Source organism: Siphateles boraxobius, unplaced genomic scaffold (genome assembly GCF_051911475.1).
Source record: "Siphateles boraxobius isolate OS27281-9 unplaced genomic scaffold, OSU_SipBor_1 8, whole genome shotgun sequence".
In the NCBI taxonomy this organism is placed as follows: Eukaryota; Metazoa; Chordata; class Actinopteri; order Cypriniformes; family Leuciscidae; genus Siphateles; species Siphateles boraxobius.
The window spans coordinates 27,281,582-27,306,896 of record NW_027509208.1 but is presented as its reverse complement, the minus strand read 5'-3'; the positions used below and the strand labels follow the sequence as shown (position 1 = coordinate 27,306,896).

General features: G+C 39.5%; 1 protein-coding gene across 4 annotated transcripts in view; it reads left to right on the top strand.

Annotated features, from left to right (window-relative positions):
• The window catches only part of LOC143729132 (pleckstrin homology domain-containing family G member 3), a 116,913-nt gene that overhangs the window by 22,072 nt on the left and 69,526 nt on the right, over window positions 1-25,315 (top strand). For 2 of the 4 annotated variants that reach the window (XM_077220219.1, XM_077220218.1), the window contains exon 2: window positions 14,331-14,397. In XM_077220219.1, coding sequence (XP_077076334.1) covers window positions 14,349-14,397 — 49 coding nt within the window. In that variant the 5' untranslated portion in view covers window positions 14,331-14,348. Of the gene's footprint in view, window positions 1-14,330; window positions 14,398-18,653; window positions 18,831-18,961; window positions 18,993-25,315 lie in introns of those variants that run through there. The other 2 variants (XM_077220221.1, XM_077220220.1) reach the window with 2 other exon arrangements.

Here is a 25,315-nt window from a genome sequence, read left to right as displayed (position 1 = left end):
ATGTTTCCAAATGAAATCTCCTAAAGGTAGCATGTACAGGGTAAAAAGCAGCGGTTCGATAACTGAGCCTTGTGGTACGCCGTACTGAACTTGTGATCGATAAGACATCTCTTCATTTACTGCTACAAACTGATAGCGGTCAGATAAATATGATTTAAACCATGCTAGTGCAATTCCACTAATGCCAACATAGTTTACTAGTCTATTTAAGAGAATGTTGTGGTCAATGGTGTCAAATGCAGCTCTAAGATCGAGTAGCACTAATAGAGAGATACAACCACGATTGGATGATAAGAGCAATTCATTTGTGACTCTAATGAGAGCTGTCTCAGTGCTATGGTGCGGTCTAAATCCTGACTGGAAATCCTTGCAGATATAATTTCCTTCAAGAAAGGAACACAGTTGTGAGGATACTGCTTAATATCTTTGATAGAAAAGGTAGATTTCAGATCGGCCTGTAATTGACTAATTCTGTAGGATCAAGTTGCGTTTTTGTAACAAGTGGTTTAATCATAGCCAGCTTAAAGGTTTTTGGTCCGTATCCTAGAGACAAAGACGAATTAATGATGTTAAGAAGAGGATCTATGACTTCTGGAAGCATCTCTTTCAATAGTTTAGTCGGTATAGGGTCTAACATACATGTTGTAGATTTAGATGAATTAACGAGTTTGCAAAATTCTTCCTGTCAAATAAAGGTGGTTAAGGTTGATGGCTTTTTGTGATAACCTACGGTACTTAGGGGGTAGTTCACCCAAAAATGAAAAATCTGTCATCAGTCACACCCATGTTTTTCTAAATCCATTAGACTTTTGTTCATCTTTAAAGCATACATTAGGAACTAATTCATTCCCCCAAAACTTTAACACTTCATTAAATTCATAAAAGTCAAATGTGAACGTAATCCAAATTAATCAAGTGCTTTAATACAAGTCTTCGGAAGAGACACAATCATTTTATATGATAAACAGATTTATTCAGGCTTGAAATGCGAGAACCAATGAGGTTTGTTCTTGCGCATCAAGCAAGTATGGTTGAGCTTCCATGTAGCATATTGTCCTCTATGTATGTTCAATGTTTATATACAAATAAAATCCTGAATTAAATCTGTTCATCATGTGAAGCATTTGTGTTTCTTAATAATACTTGGAGTAAATGGCTCTATTCATATTAATCCATGTATTTCTGAAGCGTCAAAGTCTTGAGTGAATGGACTTTTAATGGAGGGTCAGAAATGTCGCAGATTTCATTAAAAATATCTTCATTTGTGTTTTGAAGACGATCGAAAGTCTTATGGATGTCAGACAACATGAGGATGAGTGATTGATGACCGATTTTTTTCATTTTTGGGTGAAATATCCCTTAAAAGCAAAGATGTTAACAAACCATTGACTGGGTGTAGGCTTCTTAAAACAGTTACATAATAGGTAAACTACTTGGCCAAAGGTATGTAGACACCTCCTAATTAACGGATTTGGCTATTTCAGATACACCCATTACTTACAGTTGCATAAAATCAAGTATACACCCATGCAATTTCTTTAGACAAACAGTAAAATAGAATGTACCTTTTTGCTCCTGTGAAAGGCAAGGCACAAGACAAGACAAATCCTACTTATCACTTGCCAAAGATGGGTTAAACGCAGCATGTACTTCATATACTTTTCGCATTCGATATGTGTGCTTCATACAACCTATGGACATAAACAAGATTTAAATTAGATGAGAGGGCAAGGATGGCATGTCTGAAATTCAAGTTTACCTCCTCTGGCAAAACTAGTCCTGTTGGAATAGGACTATAATTTAGTTTTGTTGATTATTTCTCTCTCTCCCTGGCCCTTACAATTGAAACAGGCTGATTTTGCTACTGTACCTTCAGTACAGATGTATCATTGTTGTTTGTTATTGAGCTTATGGTTCTGGTGTCAAAATCATTTTTATGATTATAATTGAAGTAGGCTAAATGCTCTCGTTAGACTGGAAAGATTTTTGCTAGTTAGAGCGTGAAGACATGAAGAAATTATTCCAACTATGTTAAGAATTGTGGTATGACGTTTTGCTTTGTAGACTAATGTTTACGTTTATAGATTACCATTTTTCTGTTAGACGGCAATACTATAGTATTAAAGTAGGGTAATAGGCTTTGGTTTCTACATGTAAAGGTCGGATCACAGCAGTGTGCTGATCCAAGCAAAGGTTTTGAAGCTTTCTGTCAGTGTCAGACAGTAGAAGGAAATGATGAATGGAGACTCAAAAGCATCAGAACATTTATTGTTTTAAGAAAATATTTCAAGATGTCCTCATAGAAAGAGCAGACTTAGATGTTGTGGCTGGGTTTTTTTTTATTGGCTGGTCTGAAGATGAAGAGTTCAGTGTAATGCATGCATATATGTGAAGCCATATTACAGTACATAGATGAGCAAGCTTAGTCCCACAGAAAGTGTTTCAATAAATAAGAGAAGTGAAGTATCTTTTTTAACTCTTTCTCCTATTCCAATTTAATATTTAGAGACAACAACTATTACTAAATTATTTGAAGGTTAATTTATTTTAACATTGTGAATTATTTGGATCTGTGCCATATAACATTGCTGTGTTGGTTTGAGCAGTCAAATATTGAGCAGCTTTGATATCAGTGTTTGCCATATATCACATCTCTTCATTGTTTTCAACCACACAAAGTTTACAGATCCGATTCTTTGAATTGCGGTGTAAACTAACATGGGGCGAAATAAAAGAGATACATCTTTCATACAGCGCTATTGGCTCCTGTATGCATCACCATGGAAATAATCAGGTGATGCGTTCTAAAATAATGGTCAAGTCACATTCATTTATATAGCGCTTTTAACAATATGGACTTTTAACTAACATGGTGAAAGTGAAAGTTAAAGTGACATGTGATGGCCAAGTATGGTAAACCATACTTGGAATTTGACCTCTGCATTTAACCCATCCAAGTAAGTGCACACAAATTAGGAGCAGAGTAGTGAGTAGTGAATACACACACCCGGAGCATGATTTAACGAGATTAGAAAATTCTTCCTCTCCTATAGCAATGAATGAATCAAATTTTTTGTCAGTGAGACTACAATGCACTGTCTGATGCGATACTGTAGTAGACGGTTGCATAGTTATAATTTTTTTCCTGATATTATCAATCTTATAAGTGAAGAAGGTCATCAAGTCATTACTGTTGTGCTGCTTGCAACCTTCTGGGCTTGAAACTGGGTTTTGCACACCTGGCATCCCCCTTGAAACGGTTCTCATTCGCGCTTGAATATGTTTTACATTATAAAATCTGGTGAAATATAATACTTAACCTATAACTTTGTTAAAGCTACATAATAAATATATTTGCTTCTTCTTGGACTACTAAAAGTGTTCCTGCAACGGGAGTATTCTCTGGCTGGAGTGCAGAACAGCGGAGTTTGTATGGACAGAAGTGCATGCCTGAGCTTGTATTTTGGATTAAGCTGCATTGCTTTGACATTGTGGAAAATAGAATAATAGAAACAAAATGTATCCTTTTTACCCGTTATTATCAATCTAAATTAATCTACTGCGAAATATAGGAGAAATTTAGTTTTTCTATATTTAAATTTTGTTTTTATTTATTTAAATTTTGTTTTTATTTTTTAAATTTCGTTTTTATTTATTTCAATTTCGTTTCTATTTAAATCTATTTAAATCTTTAAATCTTTGTCAGTGAGAAAAATATTATAAGCAGTGTCCATTCTCGGAGCATATAGCTAAGCCCTGCGCGCCGCTTCTTTCTTTAAATCTAACCCACTTTGTCAGTAATTGGTTAGTGAGAAAAATATTAGACTATACATTATTTAAAATTTTGCTTAAGTTAACAGACCTGTGTGTGTGTGTATGTTTTATATCACTAGTGCAGTGTCAGTTCTCGGAGCATATAAGCTCTGCTCGCGTGAGGCGCACCGCTTCCCGCTCGCGCTGTTCTGTAGTTTATTAAAAGTTTATTAATTGTGAACGTGTCGCGTCTCGCCTGTCTATCTATATTGCGCCAAATACGACACTGCATTTCCTTGTGAAGTCGTTTGGATAAACGGTTCTCGAAATAATCAAAATGCAAACGGACAGACAGACATCCCAACTTGCAAGAAGACTTTCTGGTTTTGTTGACGGGTGGGGGTGGGGGTAGGGGGTCTTACATGCGCTTGAAGAGGCACACACACACATTTGCACACACACGCACATTTGCACACACACGCAAGGTCTCTCGCTCTCTCCCTCTCTGTCGTGCGTGCGCTACACGGTTTGGAGCTCGCCAGCTCTAGATTCCGGGAGATTTTACTAATTTGCGGGCATCAGGGAGCCGCTATCAATATGCGGGAGACTTCCGGAACTTCCGGGAGACTTGGGATGTCTGAGACATATAGAGATTCCGAAGCTTCGAATATTCGATGTTCATTACTACCGAAGCTTCGAAGCTCAAAAAATGGATCCAGCCCTATCTAGAGTATGATTACGACACTGAGTAGGTTCTGACACGTCTTGTCTAACTCCAATAGAGTTCAAAATGTCTTTAAATGCCAATCCCAATGCATCTTTTTCATTATCTAAATGTATATTAAGATCACCAACAATTAGGACTTTATCTGCAGCCAGTACTAACTCTGATAGAAAGTCAGCAAATTCTTTGATAAAGTCTGTATGGTGCCCTGGTGGCCTGTATACAGTAGCCAGCACAAATCTTAAACGTGATTTATCATTTGCACTACATATTGTTACATTAAGAACCAACACTTCAAAAGAAATTTTTGAAACTCGACTTCTTAGTAATTTTGAAAATATTACTATAAATTACAGCAACACCTCCCCCTTTGGCTTTCAGACAAGGTTCATGTTTATAACAGTAATCTTGCGAGGTGCACTCATTTAAAGTAATCCAATCGTTTGGTTTTAGCCAGGTTTCTGTCATACACAGCACATCTAGGTTATAGTCTGTAATGATATCATTAACAATAAGTGCTTTTGAAGTATGGGATCGAATATTCAGTAACCCAAGCTTTATCATTTGTTCATTTGTATTATTTCTGATTTTTATTTGTTGAACATCAATTAAATTTTTACCCTTAGATGGGTTTGGAAGTTTTTTGTATTTCCTAATTCGGGGAACAGACACAGTCTATATATGATAATGTTTAGGTGAAAGAGCCTCTATGTGATGGGATTTATCTGACCTTGGTGACGTGAGACAGCTGGCAGACGGTCGGTTTAGCCAGTTTGTCTGCTTCCTGACCTGAGGCCCAGATTGTCATGTTTGAGCTCTAAGACTATGTGCCATATTACTAGAGAGAACAGCAGCACCATCCCAGGAGGGATGAATACCATCTCTTTTCAACAGGTCAGGTCTGCCCCAAAAACTTTTCCAATTGTCTATGAATTCTATATCATTTTGCGGACACCACTTAGACAGCCAGTCATTGAGTGATGACAATCTACTAACTATCTCATCACTTCTTCGAACAGGAAGGGGGCCAGAGCAAATTACAGTGCCTGACATCGTACTTGCGAGTTCACACACCTATTTAACATTAATTTTAGTGATCTCCGACTGGCGAAGTCGAACATCATTAGTGCCGACGTGAATAATAATCTTAGAGAATCTACGATTAGCATTAGCCAGCAATTTTAAATTTGCTTTGGTGTCAGGCGCTCTGGCTCCCGGCAAACATGTGACTATGGTGGCTGGTGTCTCTATTTTCACGTTACGTGTAATAGAATCGCCAATAAATAGGGCTCATTCAACAGGATTCTCAGTGGGTGTTTCACTTAGAGGGGAGAATCTGTTTAACCCTCTGGGGTCGGCGGTCACGCCGGCGTGACCAGCTCACTTTTTTCTTATCAGTGCAAAAGAGACTCAAAATACTCTCTTGATTTTGATCTTACATATAAGTGTTATACATCTTTCAAAACTGTTAAATATTTTCTTTTATTTGTGTACACTCATAATAAAAACAAAATGTTTTGTTTTTCATAAAATAAAGAAAATAAACATGATGCGCGTTCCGCCGTCTCTCTCAATGTGAAATTCATTCTGAAATGCTACAGAAAATGATCTGTAACTCAGCGAATGTTTGAAACCATATATTTACAAAGCTTGGAATATCTATTTTTGAATGATGTAAATTTTATCAAAAACACATATTCTCTGTTTAAATAATCAGAATGAAAGCAACGACATGTATAGTTTCTCAAATGCGTCCTAATTAACTTTAATGAGACCACACCGACGTGCGCAAGAGCAATTGACATGCAAATGATCCACGTGAAGAAACGCAGACCTGTAAACGCCCTCATCACCTCAAAACATCAGAGAATCAGAATCAGAGACTTCAGTAGCCTACTCCTCTGCTTTACATCGAGTTTGGAAGACTGTGTCTGTGTTGTGTTGTGCTGTGCACCTTGGATTTACCTCAGAAGAATTAGAAGAACGCGATTAGAAGATGAGAAAGATTTTTAAGGTAAGACATCCACTCATAATGATATTGTTATATAAACTTTACATTGTAGCAACTAGTCAAACTGGTGCCAGACTAAAATGTACGTTATGAAATTTGAAAGATTGGAGTAAAAACATGACGCCTAATGCTAAATTTATATACATGTACACGACACAAGGATAATAAACACAGCATGATATAAAAGTATCTTATATGAGTGTTTACTCTAATATGGTGAATAATGTTTAGACCAGTGTTTACTGTTAAATACTGTGTTTGTCGATATCTGCTCAAACGTAGATATGTATAATTAGGTAACAATAATGTTTCATAGTTTGGAGCGGCTCGATTGCTTCAGTAAATGTTCTCTGCACACGAGTTTGAGTCAGTCGCGCTGTGTGTTTTAAAAGCAAAACACGACACACAATAGGCTTCATGTTTTTACTCCAATCTCATTTAATAAGTTCATAACGAATGGAAACATTTGAAGTAACATATGATCCATATATTTTTCTCTAGTGTAGTGTTTCTGAAGTGTAAATTTTTACGATTTATAGGCCGCCTGCTATAGGCTATTGTTATTGTTATTTTATGCAGCCCTACACATATAAAATGAACACCAGGTTACAATGTGTAGCCTACACATATATGCCTACAAGGCACAACGAACATGGTGTTTTTTTATGTATATATGTGTGTGTGTGTGTGTGTGTGTGTGTGTGTGTGTGTGTGTGTGTGTGTGTGTGTGTGTGTGTGTGTGTGTGTGTGTGTGTGTGTGTGTGTGTGTGTGTGTGTGTGTGTGTATTTTGTACATTTTAATCACAATTAAACCAGAAAAATCTTAAATGTATTCCCAAAATCGTGCATCCTATAGTTTATCTTGATATCAGCACATGAACATGGTAAAATGAAAAATCAAACAAAAATTTCAGGAATGGCATAAATGTATGTGACTGTTCAAGTCTCTGTCTTTAGATCAATGTGTTCAATAATGTGCTTTTTTGTCCTTTGTTGTGTATCTTTGGATTATGTTGTGTTGTAAATAAATCCAAACAATCCAACAGCCATTCTCTCCTCATTTTTTGTGCAAGGCTCCTCATGATGATAGGGCCTGATAGCACCTGATAGGGCCATTAGGGGAGGGTCTTTGTCTTTGTCAGATTCACGCATCCCTCGCATACAGCTTTCTTACACAAAACATGTCTTACAAATTTTAAATCAATATATATTGTTTTATCTAAATGAGTACGCAGGATGATTTTCACATAGTTTTGAAATAAATATTCTAGGCTACGGGATACAATTCTCAAAAGTCTTGTGAAGAAATAATCAGTATGGGTTTCATGACCTTATTTCAATGACAATTTTTTTTAGTTTTTTCACCATGCATAAACGTCATTATCTCAAAACTACAAAACTTTACATACATGCTGCTGACATATTATTGTAGCAGATTATGTGCTGAATACAGTGTAATAAGACTTTAGCCATGAAAATGTCACAAGTAACAGAAATAAGCACAAATGTCAGAGCATGTCAGAACACCTCCAGGACCCAGAAAACACCTCAGACCCCAGAGGGTTAATGTTGTAATCGGAACGGAAGAGCGGTGTTTTGTCCCGCGACTACAGCGCCTCACCGTCACCCAATTGCCCTGCTGCACAGACTGTACTTCAGCCGGATCCGAACTATTTACAGTGTTCTCTAAGCTAGTCGCATCCAAAGCAGTATCTAAAGCCCTTGCACTCTTACAGTTAACCTCAATTAAAGTTTGGATGTGTGTATCTAGTTCTGAAATCTTCTCCGTCAGCCTATCTCCCTGCATTTATCACATGTAAATCCTGTGCAGACAGAGAAGGCTAATTCTATACATGTTACATGAAGTGCAAGTCACAATAAGAGGAGAAGATGACATGACTCACCGTGCTTGTTGACTGATTCTACTTACCACAGCTTTGATGCATTTGTAAAAGGCGCAATAAATAAATAAAGAGCGCACTGATGGCACACTAACAGGGTAGCGAGTTAGTAGCTTGTTGTGCTAGCAACGATTTAAATTGAAGCTAGCGATGTCAGGTTAATATGTGATGTTGAGTAAGTTGTATTTAGCGGTTTAAGCAACAGGGAATGGTAGTAAATAATTATTCAAAACAGAAAGATATACGAAGCTACACACACAAACTAACAGCAAGGCAGACAGGACAATGGTCCCCTTACTCTCACGCTAGGGGGTCAGCTAGAATATTTTACGTGTGAAAGGGTTTGTTCCTTTACTTCCATATGGCTCAAGTCTCTTTTGGCAATGTTGACATAAATACATATGCTGACTGTTGACCATTGCTGCACAGGTCAAACAAACAACCACATGAAAGGATAAATGACAGGGTATACTGGTTGGCAGGATTATTTGTTTTTAAGGAAATGATATCTGGGTGTGGGATCCTAATTTTCCTTTTGTTTTATAGCCTGTCCTGAACCAAAGGAAATGGATTTATTTTCATAGGTCCATCATAAGCCTAAGCTTGCTGTTGGTGCAGTTATTGCTTGCATGTTGGTATGAAACAACTTTCTCTGTATTTTCTTTAATCAATTAAATCCTTAAAAAATTACTCTGTAAGAAGAAATTAAATATAATGTGGACATAGAGTGTGTCTGAGTGCTAAACAATCCTAAGACAACTATTCCAGAGTTTAAGAGCCAGGTAGAAAAAGGATCTACCTCCTTTTGTGGATTTTGAAATTCCTATCAACAGACCAGAATTTTGCAACTGTAGTGGCTGTGATGGATTATAAAAGACTGCATAAGTACTGCAGAGCTGAGCCGATCAAGGCTCTGTGAGCAATTTGCAAAAATTTAAAACTGATACAAAACCTCAATGGTAGCAGATGTAGAGATGATAATATTGGGCTGATGTAATCATGATTCTTGATTATTTTTGAACCAGCTGGAGCTGATTTATAGAGCCAACAGGACATCCACTCAGTTGCACATTACAATAATCTAGTCTGGAGGTTATTAATGCATTAATTTGTTTTCAGCATCAGAAACAGACACCGTGTGTCATGGTTTAAAATTTTTTTGAGATGAATGAAGGCCTTTCTATAAACATTAGCAATGTGACCATTAAAAGACAGATCAAGCACAATACCCAGGTTCTTATCTGCAAAGAATGACACAAGGGTACAACCATTGAAAAACATATCATATTCTAGCATTTTTTGTTTAGTGGCATTTAGTCCTATGATTGATTCCACCAATACACTCTTTTAACTTGGAGAATTTCATGTTTCCTGGTGATGTTCCACAGGGGAAGAACAGTGAAAAAAAGCATGGGGCCTGTAGCGAATTAGCTCTATGAAATATTAATAACCAATCATAACTTCTTATAATTGATTATGAATATTTGGGTCAGTTAATCAGATTAACTTAATGTAGCTACATTAACATTACAACCAATTACTCAGTTCATTCTGTGAGCCCTCAATATTGGTCATTAATTAATTAATAGAAATGTACATTTCCGGGGCATGGCAAATGTTTAACAACAGTTTTGGCATGGGAAATGTTTAACAACAGTTTACTAACAGTTTTGGTCGTACCGTGTGTGGTGCGCAGCCACACGGCAAAATCAACACATCACACATGAACCGATTTGACTCCCGAGCATTCCCAGGTCAGACGGAAAATCTCGCAAAATCCCTCAAGATGAAACGTGACTTCAGAGTAAACAATCATGGCGGACGAAGAGGATGCAGTGGCGATAGTTTGTAGTTTGTTTTTAACCGAATCCATCTCCGGCGTTCACCGGACTTTCTGGTGCGCCATGCCGCCGGCTGTTTTGATTTTGTTTTGCTTCCTCTGCGCCTCGTCACCTCGCTTTCTGATTGGCTACACACCACAGTCCACAGGCTGCGTGCTCGTTTGTCCCCGGGGGACACCACACACAAGGAGAAATCGGGCCAAAATAATCCAACATGTTGGATATCCCCGATTTGAGATCGGAGCGGTCCCGACGTCCTTCCGAGCAGACGAGAGCACTCTTAACACACCACACACGGCAGGAATATCTGATCAGATTATTTTACGATAATCGGAGGATCCTTAAGATTGTCGGAAGGGGTAAATCAGGGCGAAAATCAGCCTAATTATCCTGGCGTGTGAACCAGGCTTAAAAGCAAATAGTCAAGATCTTTACGTGTGATATGAACAAGAATTTATTAACTAGACTAAAAATTTAAACTACTCTAACATACACATACACACAGTTTACCAAGGGAAAGAGAGCTGAAGAAGAATACAGGAAAGCAAGAAGTTATAGCATTGTTTGAAATTCAGCAGATCAACAGCCTTGAGCAAACCATCAGTTTAGTTCTAACACGTCCTTTAAAAGGTGTAAGGATACTTAATGTATCAAATAATGAGACTAAGTTTGATACTTGCATGTCTCGACCATTTGAATCAAACTGTCCTGATGCAATTTGTCGAGGCTCCATTTGATCTTTGCTGATGTTGTTTTGATGAGAGAGAACCAGTTGAAGTCAGAGGATCTTTGGTGAATGGAAAGACAAGCCCGCAGCCTGGCTCAAGCTTGGGGGGTCCTTAGAAAACTTCTAGTTTAGCATCATCTTCACATCAGGACTTCTCAGGAAGGACCAAGAGAAAGAGAGAGCTAAGAGAAGCTCAGAGATTCAAGTGGGTCAAAAGGGTCAAGAGAGGAGGGCTGATCTTGTGTTCAGTGAATTTAAAGGGTGAAGATGTCACACCCTCTGGAGGTGTTTGAGCCAATAAGTAGTTGTCCCTTTGGAGGGAGATTTTACGACCCTTTGTGTTCGAGCAGGACATTTGAATCTGTAATTTCATTGGGTGTTTAAGAAAAAGAATCTTCAAGATTCTTATAATACCCATGCGTAACAAAGTTAGCAAAATGTAATGTAAATAAACAAATGGGGATCGAAGATTGGAGTTTATAGAGCTCAAACATGTCACACATATGATTTTGGTTAACCATAGTATGCAAAGTCTGAAACAAAGTCTGAAAGACTTCTGCAAAGTCTTTATACAAGAAAACATAGGCCAAAACAACATCAGAAGGAAAATCATGAGATGTGAAAATTAGATACACGTTTATACATTTCTCAAGTGGTTGTACATATAGAATATATAGGATTAACAGGGTTTATTTCTCCTTCTCAGAAGAATTAAGTGAGTGTCACATCTCCCAGGAATTCCCTTTTATGGGTTGGAAAAATTCTTATCAATGTAACAGGACACTGTGAGTGTCTGAGTTCTGCCAGTGGTGTCAGCTTCGGGGGAAGTTACATAGATCTTTGTTGGGAGAGTGAGTTTGCCGGACTATTCATTAAATATAATGAATAACTTGTGTGTGTGTGATTGGTCCAGACACTACAGGCCTGATACTGATCCCTGTGGCACTCCATACCGAGCATGTGTTTGATCTCACATCTCCTCATTTACACAAACAAAAATGATTGGTTCTAAACTATCCTAATGCCTGCCCACAAATGCTAACGTGATTCTCAAGCCTATCCAAAATTGTCTATGGTATCAGTGTTAAGATCTAACAATAGAAAGAATATATAGCTGCAATCAGATGATACGAGTAGGTAATTTTTTGTTACTAACAAGTATAGTCTCTGTAGTGTGGTGGGGCCTTTTTAATGACTGATCATTTCTTTGCAGAAATGAACGTAGTTGTGAAATGTAATGCAACACCATTTTTGAAGGGGTTTTATTACTGCCAACTTTTTGTGACATGCTTTAAGGAAAGTGAAGAGTTAATAATATGAGAAGAGGTTTTGATTACAGGAAAAGCCACTTTCAGTAACTTGGTGGTTAAAGGATCTAACATGCACATTGTTGGCTTTGAGCATTGGCCAAGTCTTGTTATTTCTTCCTGTTATATGTCATTGAAATAATTAAATTGCTAGTAGTGTAGTGAGATGATGTCCAAGGATGTCAAGGATGTGTAGTTTTCTTTCTGATGGCCTCAATTTTATGATTGAAGAAAAGATTCTTAAATTAATAGTGCTTTGCCGGGAGGTAGGAATGGGACGGTATGAAAATTTCATATCACGATTATAGTGACCAAAATTATCGTGATTATCAATATTCTCACGGTTTTGTAAAAACAAGATGAAAGTGTTCAAAAAGAACTGATGCTCACACTGAAAACCTTTCAACAAGTTTTATATTTGAAAACCAACAAATAAAACAAGCAGCTCTATGCACTTTTTAAAGCAAGATTCGGTGGCATTTCCTTCCTTATAATGACCGTCATCAATAGCAACGTATTATAACAGCGCACATCCATGCATCACAACGGATGCGCTCTCATTTCATTCATATACAACTTGCCGTCTTGCGTCAATTAATTTGCGTCATGTGGATTTAACAGGTAAGATTTAAAACCTTAATCTCAATTCAATATTTGTCAAACTGTAGTCTTGTTTGAACTTGTTTGAACGTCTTTGGCTCAAAGCCACTTGCTGCAAACCTTTCTTCGCGGAAGCTTCACGTTTATAATGTCAAGTGAATTAGATAAATATTTAAACTCAAAACAACATTTTGAGCCCAATTATTTCCCAGACGTAGTTTTGGTATTGAGGTCAAAGTTAACTTACCTTGCGTTTGCTACAACAGTGTGTGATGGTCACACAAGACGACTCGGCAGATTTGAAGTGTTTCCCACTATTGCAGAGACTTTTTTTGTGCATGTTCTGCAGACAGGGTGACCATCCTCGATTAAGTTTCTCTCAGGACTTTTGTAAAAGCCAAAATAGGACCACACCTCAGATTTGGTCCTCTTAAAAGCCTGAAAAATCTCCCGAGCACGGTCACTGCCTTCCGCCATTCCTTCTCGAATAACAAAACAACAACAACGCTGCACGCCTGCTTCAGACTGTTGATGGCTGGACAGGATTTATGTTATTAAAATCGTGATAATCAAACATGGTTTTAACGATAATTAAATTTTAAACAATAATACTAATCGTCAGTACATTTTATCGTGGTTTATAGTGAAACCGGTAATCGTCCCATCCCTACCGGGAGGGAATATCAGGATCTGTCATAGCTTTGGTTTTTCCTCAGTCTGTCCCATCTGTAGTTAGAGACCCTATTCTTCCAGGCACCCCAAATACCCTGTAAATTTGTACTCCTCAACCGGCTCTCCAATTTCTCAGCAGCCTTCTTAAGCTCATTGGTGTAATTGTTATTCCATGTTGTGAGGCTTTTTTCCTTCTTTAATTAATGCAATCCTGACAGACAAATCCAGTCACAGAATCCCAATCAAAGAGATTAATCAGATGATTGAAATCAGGGTAGTATTTGTCTGACACAAAAATAGTCATGATCCCAGTAAGGGTGACAACATTAAACAGGATTTCAACAGATCAATTAATACAAAATACTAATCAATGAAACACCATAATTAGAAGATGCAACAGTCGACTGTCCATCATCCAGAACTGTAGCCAGTTTTTGCTACAAACACACAATCGGCAACTGCTTTGTTTTATTTTGGCCAAACTGCATTGCAATCCTAAACCAATTTTATTTTTTTTGGAAAATATTACGACATCTTTAAATGTTGGAAGAAAAAAATAAATATTGAATTGGGGGTTTATATGAATGTATCTATGGTAGGAACTGACTGTCTTCATAAAAGTTTTGATGACATTCATTTTACTTCCATATTATGGCTGTTAAAGTAGTGTTTTTAAGCGCAGCTCTTTGTGTAGAGCGGCAAATAAGGAAATGCCATATAGAATTCTACACCACCTACTGTCAGAGAGTGAATATAGATGAAATGTTCACATCTTATTTTTCTCTGATTTACAGGAGTGAGGCCTCAGTGCCATGCCAGAGAAATCCCATAGCACGGCCCATGACGTCCCAATGGGTGAAGGTAAGACATCACCTCTGCTCTGTGTAATGAAGCATTAGACTCAAAGGGATCCATTTGCAGTTTTTTTCTTAGAGTAGTCAAACAGGCTGGAATCAACAACAGCAAACAGGGAAATGCTGAGAAGTCAGAGACAAACCAGATAACAGACAATGGTCGGGGTATTTAGCGAGAAGCAAGGTCCATTAAGCATTCCAAGTCGGGGTGGGCAGAGAACATGCGGGACAAGGGGACAACGGGAAACACAGTCCAAGGTCAAGGTAATAATAAATCCACAGGAAGAAACGCTCGGTAATGACAGCCAGAAAAGACAAGACTTTTCACTGGTGTGGTGCGTGGAAGTGGTTTATATATGTTTGTGTGTGAATGAGATGCAGGTGTGTGTGTGTGTAATCGGCGCAGTGCTGGTGTATGGTGTAATCAGTCCAGGGAGATGCATGAAGGGAAATGTAGTCCGTGATCACCCAGGGAGTGCGTGACTAATCGTGACAGAGCCCCCCCCCCCCCCCCCCCTTGAAGAGCGGCTTCCAGACACTCAAAAAAAAACAAAAAACACACAGAAGTTCAGGAGGGTGGTGAAGCGGAGGTGATCTTGGGGGAGGGATGGAAGGCCATATCCGTGCAGGGGAACGGGACCAGGGCATTGCAATGGCGGACCTGGGTCATGGAGCTTGGGTGGACCTGGACCGTGGAACGTGGGCTGAGCAGGCTGTGCAGGCAGCCAGGGTGGATCGGACAGTTTAGGGGACCAAGGTGGACCAGACAGTTCAGGGGACCAAGGTTGATAAGACAGTTCAAGTGGCCAAGGTGGACCAGACAGTTCAAGTGGCCAAGGTGGACCAGACAGTTCAGGTGGCCAAGGTGGGTCAGACAGTTCAGGTGGCCAAGGTGGGGTCAGACGGTTCAGAGGACCAAGGTGGACCAGACAGTTCAGGGGACCAAGGTGGACCAGACAGTTCAGGGGACCAAGGTTGATAAGACAGTTCAAGTTGCCAAGGTGGACCAGACAGTTCAGGTGGCCAAGGTGGGTCAGACAGTTCAGAGGACCAAGGTGGACCAGACAGTTCAGGGGACCAAGGTGGACCAGACAGTTCAAGTAGCCAAGGTGGACCAGACAGTTCAATTGGCCAAGGTGGACCACATAGTTCAGGTGGCCAAGGTGTCACGGCCTCCATGGTCCCATCAGTGGACCTACTGCCCCCACAAAAAAAAAAAATTCTTGGGGGCAGCTATGGGGTTATGGGCCGGAACAGACCCCGGCTCAGACACCGGCTCAGGAACAAACCGAACAGAGACCGGTTCAGAAACAGACCCCGGCTCAGGAACAAACAGAACAGACACCGGCTCAGGAACAGACACCAGGATCGGCGGCGGCCATCTTGTCCGAAGACGCTGGTTCGGCGGTGGCCATCTTGTCTGGAGACTCTGGCTCGGCGGCGGCCATCTTGTCCGGAGACACTGGCTCGGCAGTGGCCATCTTATCCGGAGACACTGGCTCGGCGGCGGCCATCTTGGTCCGGCGGCGGCCATCTTGTCCGGCGGCGGCCATCTTGTCCGGAGATGGCCATCTTGTCCGAAGACACTCATCTTGTCCGAAGACACTGGTTCGGCGGCGGCCGTCTTGTCCAGAGACACTGGCTCGGCACACGTCATGTGAACAGTCTCTGGCTCGGCAGACGTGAGATGAACGGTCTCTGGCTCGGCAGACGTGACGTAAAAAGACACGAGTCAGTGTCCCTAGACAAGATGGCCACCGCCTAGCCAGCGTCTACGGACAAGATGGCCGCCGCCGAGTCAGCGTCCTCGGACAAGATGGCCATCCTGGTGTCTGTTCCTGAGCCGGTGTCTGTTCCTGAGCCGGTGTCTGTTCCGTTTGTTCCTGAGCTGGGGTCTGTTTCTGAACCGGTCTCTGTCTCTGGCTCGCCAGATCGACGCAAACAGTCTCTGGCTCGGCAGACGTGACACGAACAGTCTCTGGCACTGCAGACGTGACGTGAACATTCTCTGGCTCGGCAGACGTGACACGAACAGTCTCTGGCTCGGCGTGCATGACGAGTTGCACTGGCTCGGCTGGACTGACGTGAAGTACAGGCCCGGTGGTCTGACGTGAAGTGCAGGCTCAGCTGGACTGACGTGAAGTGCAGGCTCGGCTGGACTGACGTGGATCATAGGCTCGGCGGGAAGAGACTCAGGCAGAGCGGTCTCGGCGGGACGAGACTCAGGAGGATTGGTGATCTTTGCAGATCGTACGGACTTTAGCGGGGGATCTGCCAAGCTGGACATCAGCCCTGAACGCCCATAGACCGATCCGGTGGCAGACCCAATGGCTGGCGTGACGCGAAGATTCTCGGGCTCGGTAGAGAAGACGTGAAGGATCTCGGTCTCAGCAGGAGGGGATACTGTGGATTCACGGAGCTCCTCCTCTATCACGCCCACAGTACACGATGAGCCGCTCAACAAAAGGGCCAGGTCAATATAGTGCTCTAAAGATCAGTGAGGAACATGGAAGGGCATGAATGAACTGAGCGGTTCAGATAGTCCTCCCCGAAAAAAGATCATAAGACATACAGATTGTTTCAAAGCAGCTTTACTGAGATAATAGGAAATTAATGGAATAGAGATTGTTTTGGCTTTACTGCAGATCTAGAAAAAAGTAATTTAAGTAAGTTTATAATTGATTCATTTCCTTTGTAAAAAGCATTAGTTATTAACTTAGGGGCCGCTTACACGACACCGTTTTCAACTGAAAACAAAACTTTTATTGCGTTCTGGCAGCTCATTTACACAACAATGTAATGAAAATTAAAGTATTTTTTGATCTTGGATACATGTAAAGCTATTGTAGGAGACATTTAAAACAAAATAAGGAACCTTTAATATAGCGTAATGGGGAACTTCCCAGTACCAATTGACATTCTTTCCCTCAAACGCTGAAACTACTGTTTATACAACAGGCTGTTTGTTTGACTGTACAAAGCACTTGAAAATGTGTTTTTTTATAGTTAATTCCTAAACAATGTGCTTTATGTAAGAACAAATCTAAATTATCTGGTTTCATGAAAGTCAAAAATGTAATTTAATCTGCATATCAACCTGACAAATTTTCTAAAAGAAATTAAAGAATTCATTTAAAGAAGTAATTTTTGTGGGGTAGATAAAGTAGAAATATATCTTGAAATTAAAAATGCAGGTTATCACTTTTTTCCAGTGTTCTTGTGCCACCCTAGGATTTTTTTACTGTCCCTCTTTTGGCTGACACACACACACACACACACACACACACACACACACACACACACACACACACACACACACACACACACACACACACACAACATTTAAATAGGCAATGCTTAAGAGTCTAGGATTGAATCATATATTACTATTATATGTCTGGCAACAGTTCTTCTAATCCGAACTGATGGAGTGTGTACCTTTATTAACCAGGTAGACACATTACGGCCATATTCCAGGATGAAAATGTCAAGATTCATGAGACTCAAATTGTGCACCAAAAATGTATTTCTTGATGGAAATAACATTACAACATTTATTTCCCTTTAGAGGTGCATCAATTTTTGGGTCAAGATCTTGTATTGACAATGCAAGAGTCAAGCACTGTGTAAAGTCTCCTCCAGAACATCCCAAAGACTTAAAGTTTAAGATCTGGACTCAGAGGAGCATCAATTTATGTGTGAAAATGATTCTTCATGCTCCTCACAACTACAACCACAATTTTAGCCTTATGAATCTTGACATTGTCATCCTGGAATATGATCATGGTGTGTCTTCCTACATGGTTAATAAATGAAAAGATACACACTCCATCAATTAGGGTTGGAAGAACTGTTGCCAAACATATAACATGCTAGAAACATAACAATCACTGCAATAATGATACAATCAAAGAATCAAAGAACCACATTTTATATAAAATACATACATACTCATGAGATCATGATGTGTACATTGTGATTATTTAATTTTTCACTCTGCAGCAACATCACTCAAAACTGTGGAGAGCATTTGAAGGCATACACACAGGACAATAACATAGGGTTAATTTAATATATATTATATATATACAGTATATAGATGTATAGTGAGGTGAGCAAACGTGCATTTTTTGAGCCATGAGTAACTGGCACACGTCTTGGGCTGTTTTTAAAACAGGTAAATGGATTAACAGACTGGATTATCTGGAGGTGAATTGAGAGATCTTGCTGTCTCCTCTGGTTAGTGTAAAGCCAAGCATTCACATGTGAGGGCCGGCGAGTGACTTACAGTGTAGTGTCCTTTAAGTGTCTTATTTTGGATGCATGTTTTTCACTTTATTAGAATCAGCCATTGATGGATATCTGTCTGCCAATTTTGGATTTTTACCTACTTTATTGTTCATTTAAAGAGCACTATCACTTGAAGAAAGCTTTGTACAGGTAACAATTGTTTTGTGTATGTTTTAATAATCTTTTTTTTTTAAACAAATCAGTAAAGATAGTCACAAAGTTGAAATAAATGAAGAAACGTTTATGAATTATTTTACTTCTTCCAACAACTTGCATACACAGGATTTTGGGATATCATGCAGTCAAAGACAGGTGCACCCTCCAAAAAACAATCATATTATGTTAATGTTGGGATGAAAAGTTGTATCATAAGTGTTTGTGTTGTAACAATTTTATCAAATCAATTAGGCACTTGAAGCCTGGTTGTATTGTGATTTATATTGTTTTCATGCTTAATGCCCTTTAACCATGACTTTAGTCAGTAATTCACAATTGTTCCTTATTGATTAAATTTGACGCATAAATTATAAATTATATAATTTTAAATTTTAAATTATTCATAGATTTTGCGGTTAGCTTGTAAGCATATTGTGAGCTGTATATACTTCCTGGTCTTTGTTTGTGTGCTCTTCCAAAGCAACTACCTGCTTAAATCAGTAGAGGTCTTTGTAACACAAAACACAAAAGCACACAGCATGTGTTGCACAACAGTGCAGTTCATCATCATTAGTGTTAGGTTCTTTACAACACAGTTAAATTGTGTCTTAATGAGTTCTCAGGTGAACTGGAAGTCATCTCTCAGCGCTGTTGTTATGCACTGCGGTGACTCTGTCTCATGTCGTGGGACTGTGTGTGTGTGTGTGTGTGTGTGCGTGAGTGTGTGTGCTGTAGCTGTCGTTTCTGCACAGCTGAGCCATGAGTGATGTGTTGTCTATTCTGATAGGGGGTGGGACACTAGTGCTGCCTCTAAACTCTACGTAACTGAATAGATATTTCACTCTACGACTATTGTACATCTGCAGCGTGAATGAGATTAGGCAGTGAACATTGTAAGGTTGATTTACATCTGTCATGTGATTTGTCAACTGTATGGCTGGAGATGGTGTTTGTCTGTAGACTCCCTTAAATACAGTGAGCTGGATTTCACACGTCGAGTTGTGTGAACCTGGGTGTCTTGAAAATCATCAATTTGAAAGACAAAAACTCTACATGGAGGTGTGTGAACATTGTTTCTGGTTTATTTTTGTTAGATACATTAGATTGTGTTCCCACTGTAACCTCTTAACATGTAACATTTAAATCTGATGGTATAAATACTGTATATTGCTAAAACAAATCTTCAGTTTTGGATGAAATGAGATTCATTAGGGATTCAAAATATAATTAAATTCATTACATTACATTATATGCCAATTATTAAATTTAATTATCTTGAAATGAGTTAATTTTATTCTTTTTAGTCTAAGTTAATTCTTAGACATTAGGCCTACATTATGATGAAATTATTAAATAGACAGCTTTAGAAGAAGGGTGTATATTATTGGGGATGGGTTCAACCCAATTAAGGGGGAAAATGTAGTCAGGATCATTATTAGATTAATCGGTCACAAACAAATACTGTTATTATCACTTTGTTATTAAAGGCTCTTCTAGGGACGAGTGTTGCAAATGAGCCTTTGCTACAAGTACTATGATAGTTGCATCAGATGGCTGCTGTTTCAGTTTTGTCTATGTATATTGCATCTGTCCCTATTAAAATAAATCATAAAGAAATAAATTATAGATTTATATTAAATGAAGATATCACAAAATGTTGTAATGTTTTGTCTTTAATAGGGCTGCATGATTAGGGGGAAAATCTATTATTATTTTTTTTAATTAAAAGAGCATTATAAATAGGAGATCTCTCTTTCTGGAAGAGTCTATGGTGTATTCAGCTGTGTTTCGTCAGTCACTGAGTGCACAGTTAAGTGCAATGACTCCCCCATGGGTGCTTCGGCATAAATTAGCAGATTTCCCTAAAAGAGCAGGCACTGCCAGTGAGCGTCTTTTTAAAGATACCTTTTCATCTGTGTGTTTCTAGGCGTGTCGTTTCCTGGCCTCATCTTATGGCCACGATCACTGTCTCGCATGTCTTGGCTGCGAGCATCCTGAGTTAGTGTTTGTGGATGGTTCAAGTCCTGTCATTCAGGGATGACAGATTGATAAGCAGACATGGTATTTATGACTGGATGTAACTTTTGATACTTTGCGGTAAAATTGTCTCTCAAATTTTTTTCATGAGTGTCACGCTGACAGGACAAAGTCAGTAGACTTTGTCCTGTCAGTGTGACTCATGAAAAAAATAGTGAAGACCATTGCTCTATAGACCTTATGCGCCAGAGAAACGAGGGCGCAGCCATCTTTAGAATATTGTCTTTGAACTTCCGTTTTTGTGGTTGCTCTGTATATTTCTATGGCATTGCTGTCCAGGAGTAATTAGCTTTTGAAGTGGATTTACTTAATTAAAAGTTAACGAAAGTTATCATGATTATTGTAATGTTTGAAGCAGATGTCTTAACAAATGCCAGTAGACCGGGAAGATTTTGAAACGAGCCGTTCATTCATAAATACGCAAGATCGCTGTGAAAATACAGACCAGAAGACAAAAGACAACGAGCGCAGCGCTGTAAAGGGGCGGGGCTACATAAGGTCTATAGAGTGAATGTGTGAGTGGGCTGCTAGAGCAAATGCATCCTGTGTATGGGCACTCTCATAAGTTCTGATTACTGCTGAAAATTGTGGTGTAATGTTATGAATCATTTAAGATCAGGCCATGAGGCTTGTTATAATCTTGTGATATGCACATACAAGATTATTTGCAAACTAATTCAACGTCACAGAAACAGAAAGAATAATAACAAGATCAAAACGAATACAAAAGGCAGAGTTATAAATGAGCTATTCAACAACATGCTTGTTGTGTCAATTCGTGGTTACAAGTTGTACTGAGCTTTCCAAGGCAGATTCATCCAGGACATTTGTAGCATTCCCAAACTGCAGGGGGCAACTATGCAACAAAAGGTGGTGGAACCAACTTTTGGGAAGTGCTCTTGGGAAGCGCACCCACAAGAAGTGCATGGCATTGAAATGTTTGGGGAGAGCTCAGTTGGCCCTCTCACCCAGTCCTGGAAAAAGATACTATGACCACAGATCCTGATCATCTAAAGACGCAACTGGTAGGACAGAATAAGATTGAATGTGTTGGGTTCAGGCTTCTATATGTTCAAGCTGTTGCTTTTGCTTGATTGTAACATGCAATTTAAATTAAATAATGAAGACTTTATTATGGGAACGTAGAACTTGAGAGAAGTAATGTTACTCTAAGCACGTGTAGAAGCATGACTTTGGTTTGGTTTGAGGTTTCAGTAGTATTTATTTATTATTACTTTGAGAAAGTGGTATTTAGATTTATTTGTGTCTAATTCATGCTTTTGGTTTGTGTATTTTAAACGTTATCAACCTATTCTGTCCCATTACTATTCTATCAAACCATCTTGAAGAAAATAAAAAATCATAAAGTGAACAGATTTGAGTTGTCCTTTGCGTTCATCAAAGAACAACATCAGTTTTTAAGTTTGGGCAGAAAAACATCAGTTTTCAAGTTTGGGCAGAGCTGTGGTCAGTCAGAAAACACACAGAACTTGACAGTTGATAACCAGCGTGGCAGTGAGAAAAAGGATCAAATGCCTGAAGTCAAGCTGTCGACGCAAAGGAAGAATTGACTGGAAACTCTTCACCATGGCAAAGGAAACTCTTGGGAAAACAGTCAAGCAACTGAAGCAAGAGCGGACCTTAGCTAAATCTGCTTTCACCAAGCAAGCAAACTACCTGAGCAAAGCTGCAGATGGTATGATTAAGCATGAACTTCAAGAGGAGTTCAGCGAGCTCAGTTCCCTGGCAAAGTATGTCAGCGATGCAAATGATGACTACAGGGCTGGCCTACTGGCTGAAGTGGGAACTGAGGAGGATGAAGAAGTCAAGCTCGACAAGCACCAGCAGGCTGAGCTTGAAAGGACAATGGAAGACTGCGACATGAGACTGGGGGACATCCATGAAAATTTAATTGTGAACAGACTTCCTGTTCCGGTTGGAAGGGTACGCTGGCGCGTTTTGGCTGCCGCTCCTTTCATCCGTTTGTTTGTTTTTATTGTTTTTATTATTATTATTGATGAGCATTCATTAAGAGTTTTGGAGTCTGCGAAGAATGCCTATTTTATCGTGAGGAGGAATTACGCTTCACCCGTTGGATTACTGCTTCTACGATGTGGAATTACGTTTCACTCATTGGATTACTGCTTTTATCACTGACTGTTCTTCGCTGGAATCGCCTCTTCTGCTGTCCCTCCCAGGATTTGCACCACTGTGAAGTCCCGGCTGGTGTGGACTTCTCCGACATGGCCCTAAGGTACACTGTTCGCCAACTGTCGAACCTCAAGGGTAACTTTTATCTGGCGAATGACACATACACTATCTGCAGTCATGCTGGAATACTACGACCGACGCGTTATATTCATCGCTCGTCAAGACGCAGCTTTTCCTTCTCATCTGTTGCATCCTCCGTTGCTTGTCCTGCATTTCTGCGCAAATCCCAAACGCTGTTGGGCAGGCCTATGGGGGTTAATTCCAACAACTTGTCGTTTCCCAAGCGCGAGGTTGCTTCTCTGGTTTTAACTGCTCCCCGTCTGGTAAACTCGGCGCTTTTCAATACACGATCTGTCAATAACAAGGCTATGATACTATCTGACATTATTACAGAACGTAAACTGGATCTTGTGTGTCTAACGGAAACCTGGCACAAAGAGTCTGATGGTGTTCTCTTTAATGAACTTACTCCTGCTGGATATGGCTTATTTGATCTCCCGCGTTCCTCCGGAAGAGGTGGGGGTATTATTGTGCTATATAATAACCATCTCAGCTTGAGTCCTGTGGTTGTTCCACAGTTTAACTCATTCGAATGTCTTGTTTTGAGTGTACCTGCGCACATTTCCACTGCTATAGCTACAGTCTACAGGCCTCCCAAGAAAAATAAAGACTTTCTATCTGAATTTGCAGATATGTTGTCCTTGCTATGCCTCAAATTTGAGAGAACTTTAATTTTGGGGGACTTTAACATCCATATGGACAAAAAAGATTCCATAACAACAAAAGAGTTTTTATCTTTATTGGAGTGCTTCAATTTGAACCAGCTCGTGGACTGTCCTACACATAATAAAGGCCATACTCTTGATTTGGTGATTTTAAACGGCTCATTTGTGTCACAGTTGTACACCTCAGACTTGGGGCTGTCTGATCATCTGTCTATCTTTTTTAATATGGAACTGCCTGATATAAACACTACCTCGTCTCGCATTATTAACTATCGCAAATGGAGATTGATTGAACCCTCTGATTTCTCAGATTTTATTGGTTCTTCCTTGAACGCATTTTCTTCATCTGATGCTCTGGAGGACAAAGTTCTCATGTTAAATTCTGTTCTTTCGTCTGGCCTGGACTTATTTGCGCCTTTGAAATCACGTCAGGTTTCCTTTGGGCGACCCTCTCCTTGGTACAATGAAAACCTGCGTGCTATGAAGACAGCCTGTCGTACAATGGAGCGTAGGTGGCGTATGTCTGGCTTGACTGTCTTTCACCAGGCTTGGAAAGATCACTTACTTGAATATAAGACCCAAATTGTATCGGCCAGGTCTGCTTATTTTGCACAGATAATTGATAATAATCAGAACCACCCAAAACAATTGTTTTATTCTATTAACAAACTTCTTAAATGTAATAGTTATTCAACTGCTCCAGCTTCGACTCACCTCTGTAATAGGTTTCTTGATTTTTTTAGCTCAAAGATTGATAACCTCCGTAAATGTATAATTTCTACTCTTCCTTCAGCTTTTTCTCACACAATCACTCCTGAATTTTCTGGTACCCCTCTATCAAATTTTTCCATATTGGACCTTCATTCTCTTTGTAATGAGGTTTCAAAAATGAAAGCTGCCACTTCCATAGTTGATCCTGTACCAACTTGTCTGTTCCAATCATGTTTTGTTATTTTATGTCCTATTGTGCTGAATATTATATATGATTCTCTTTGCACTGGTGTAGTGCCAGAAACATTTAAAACTGCTGCTTTGACTCCTGTACCAAAAAAAAAAGACACAAACGTTGACAATCTAAATAATTTCCGTCCCATTTCCAATCTTCCCTTTCTTGCCAAAATTTTAGAGCGAATTGTTGCTATTCAATTGCACTCCCATTTAGCTGCAAATAATCTCTATGAGCCCCTTCAATCAGGATTCCGTAAACTACACAGCACTGAGACAGCATTAGTTAAGGTTACTAATGACTTGTTAATCGCTTCTGATTCCGGCAGTCTCTCTATTTTTATTCTTCTTGATCTTAGTGCCGCTTTCGACACTGTTGATCATAATATTTTACTTGCTCGGTTAGAATCTGTTTTTGGTGTTTCTGATACTGCGCTAAGCTGGTTTAAGTCCTATCTTTCTAATAGAAAGCAGTTTGTTGCTATGGGTGGTTTCAGGTCTGCTATTGGTGTAGTGCATTCTGGTGTCCCTCAAGGTTCTGTCCTGGGCCCTATACTTTTT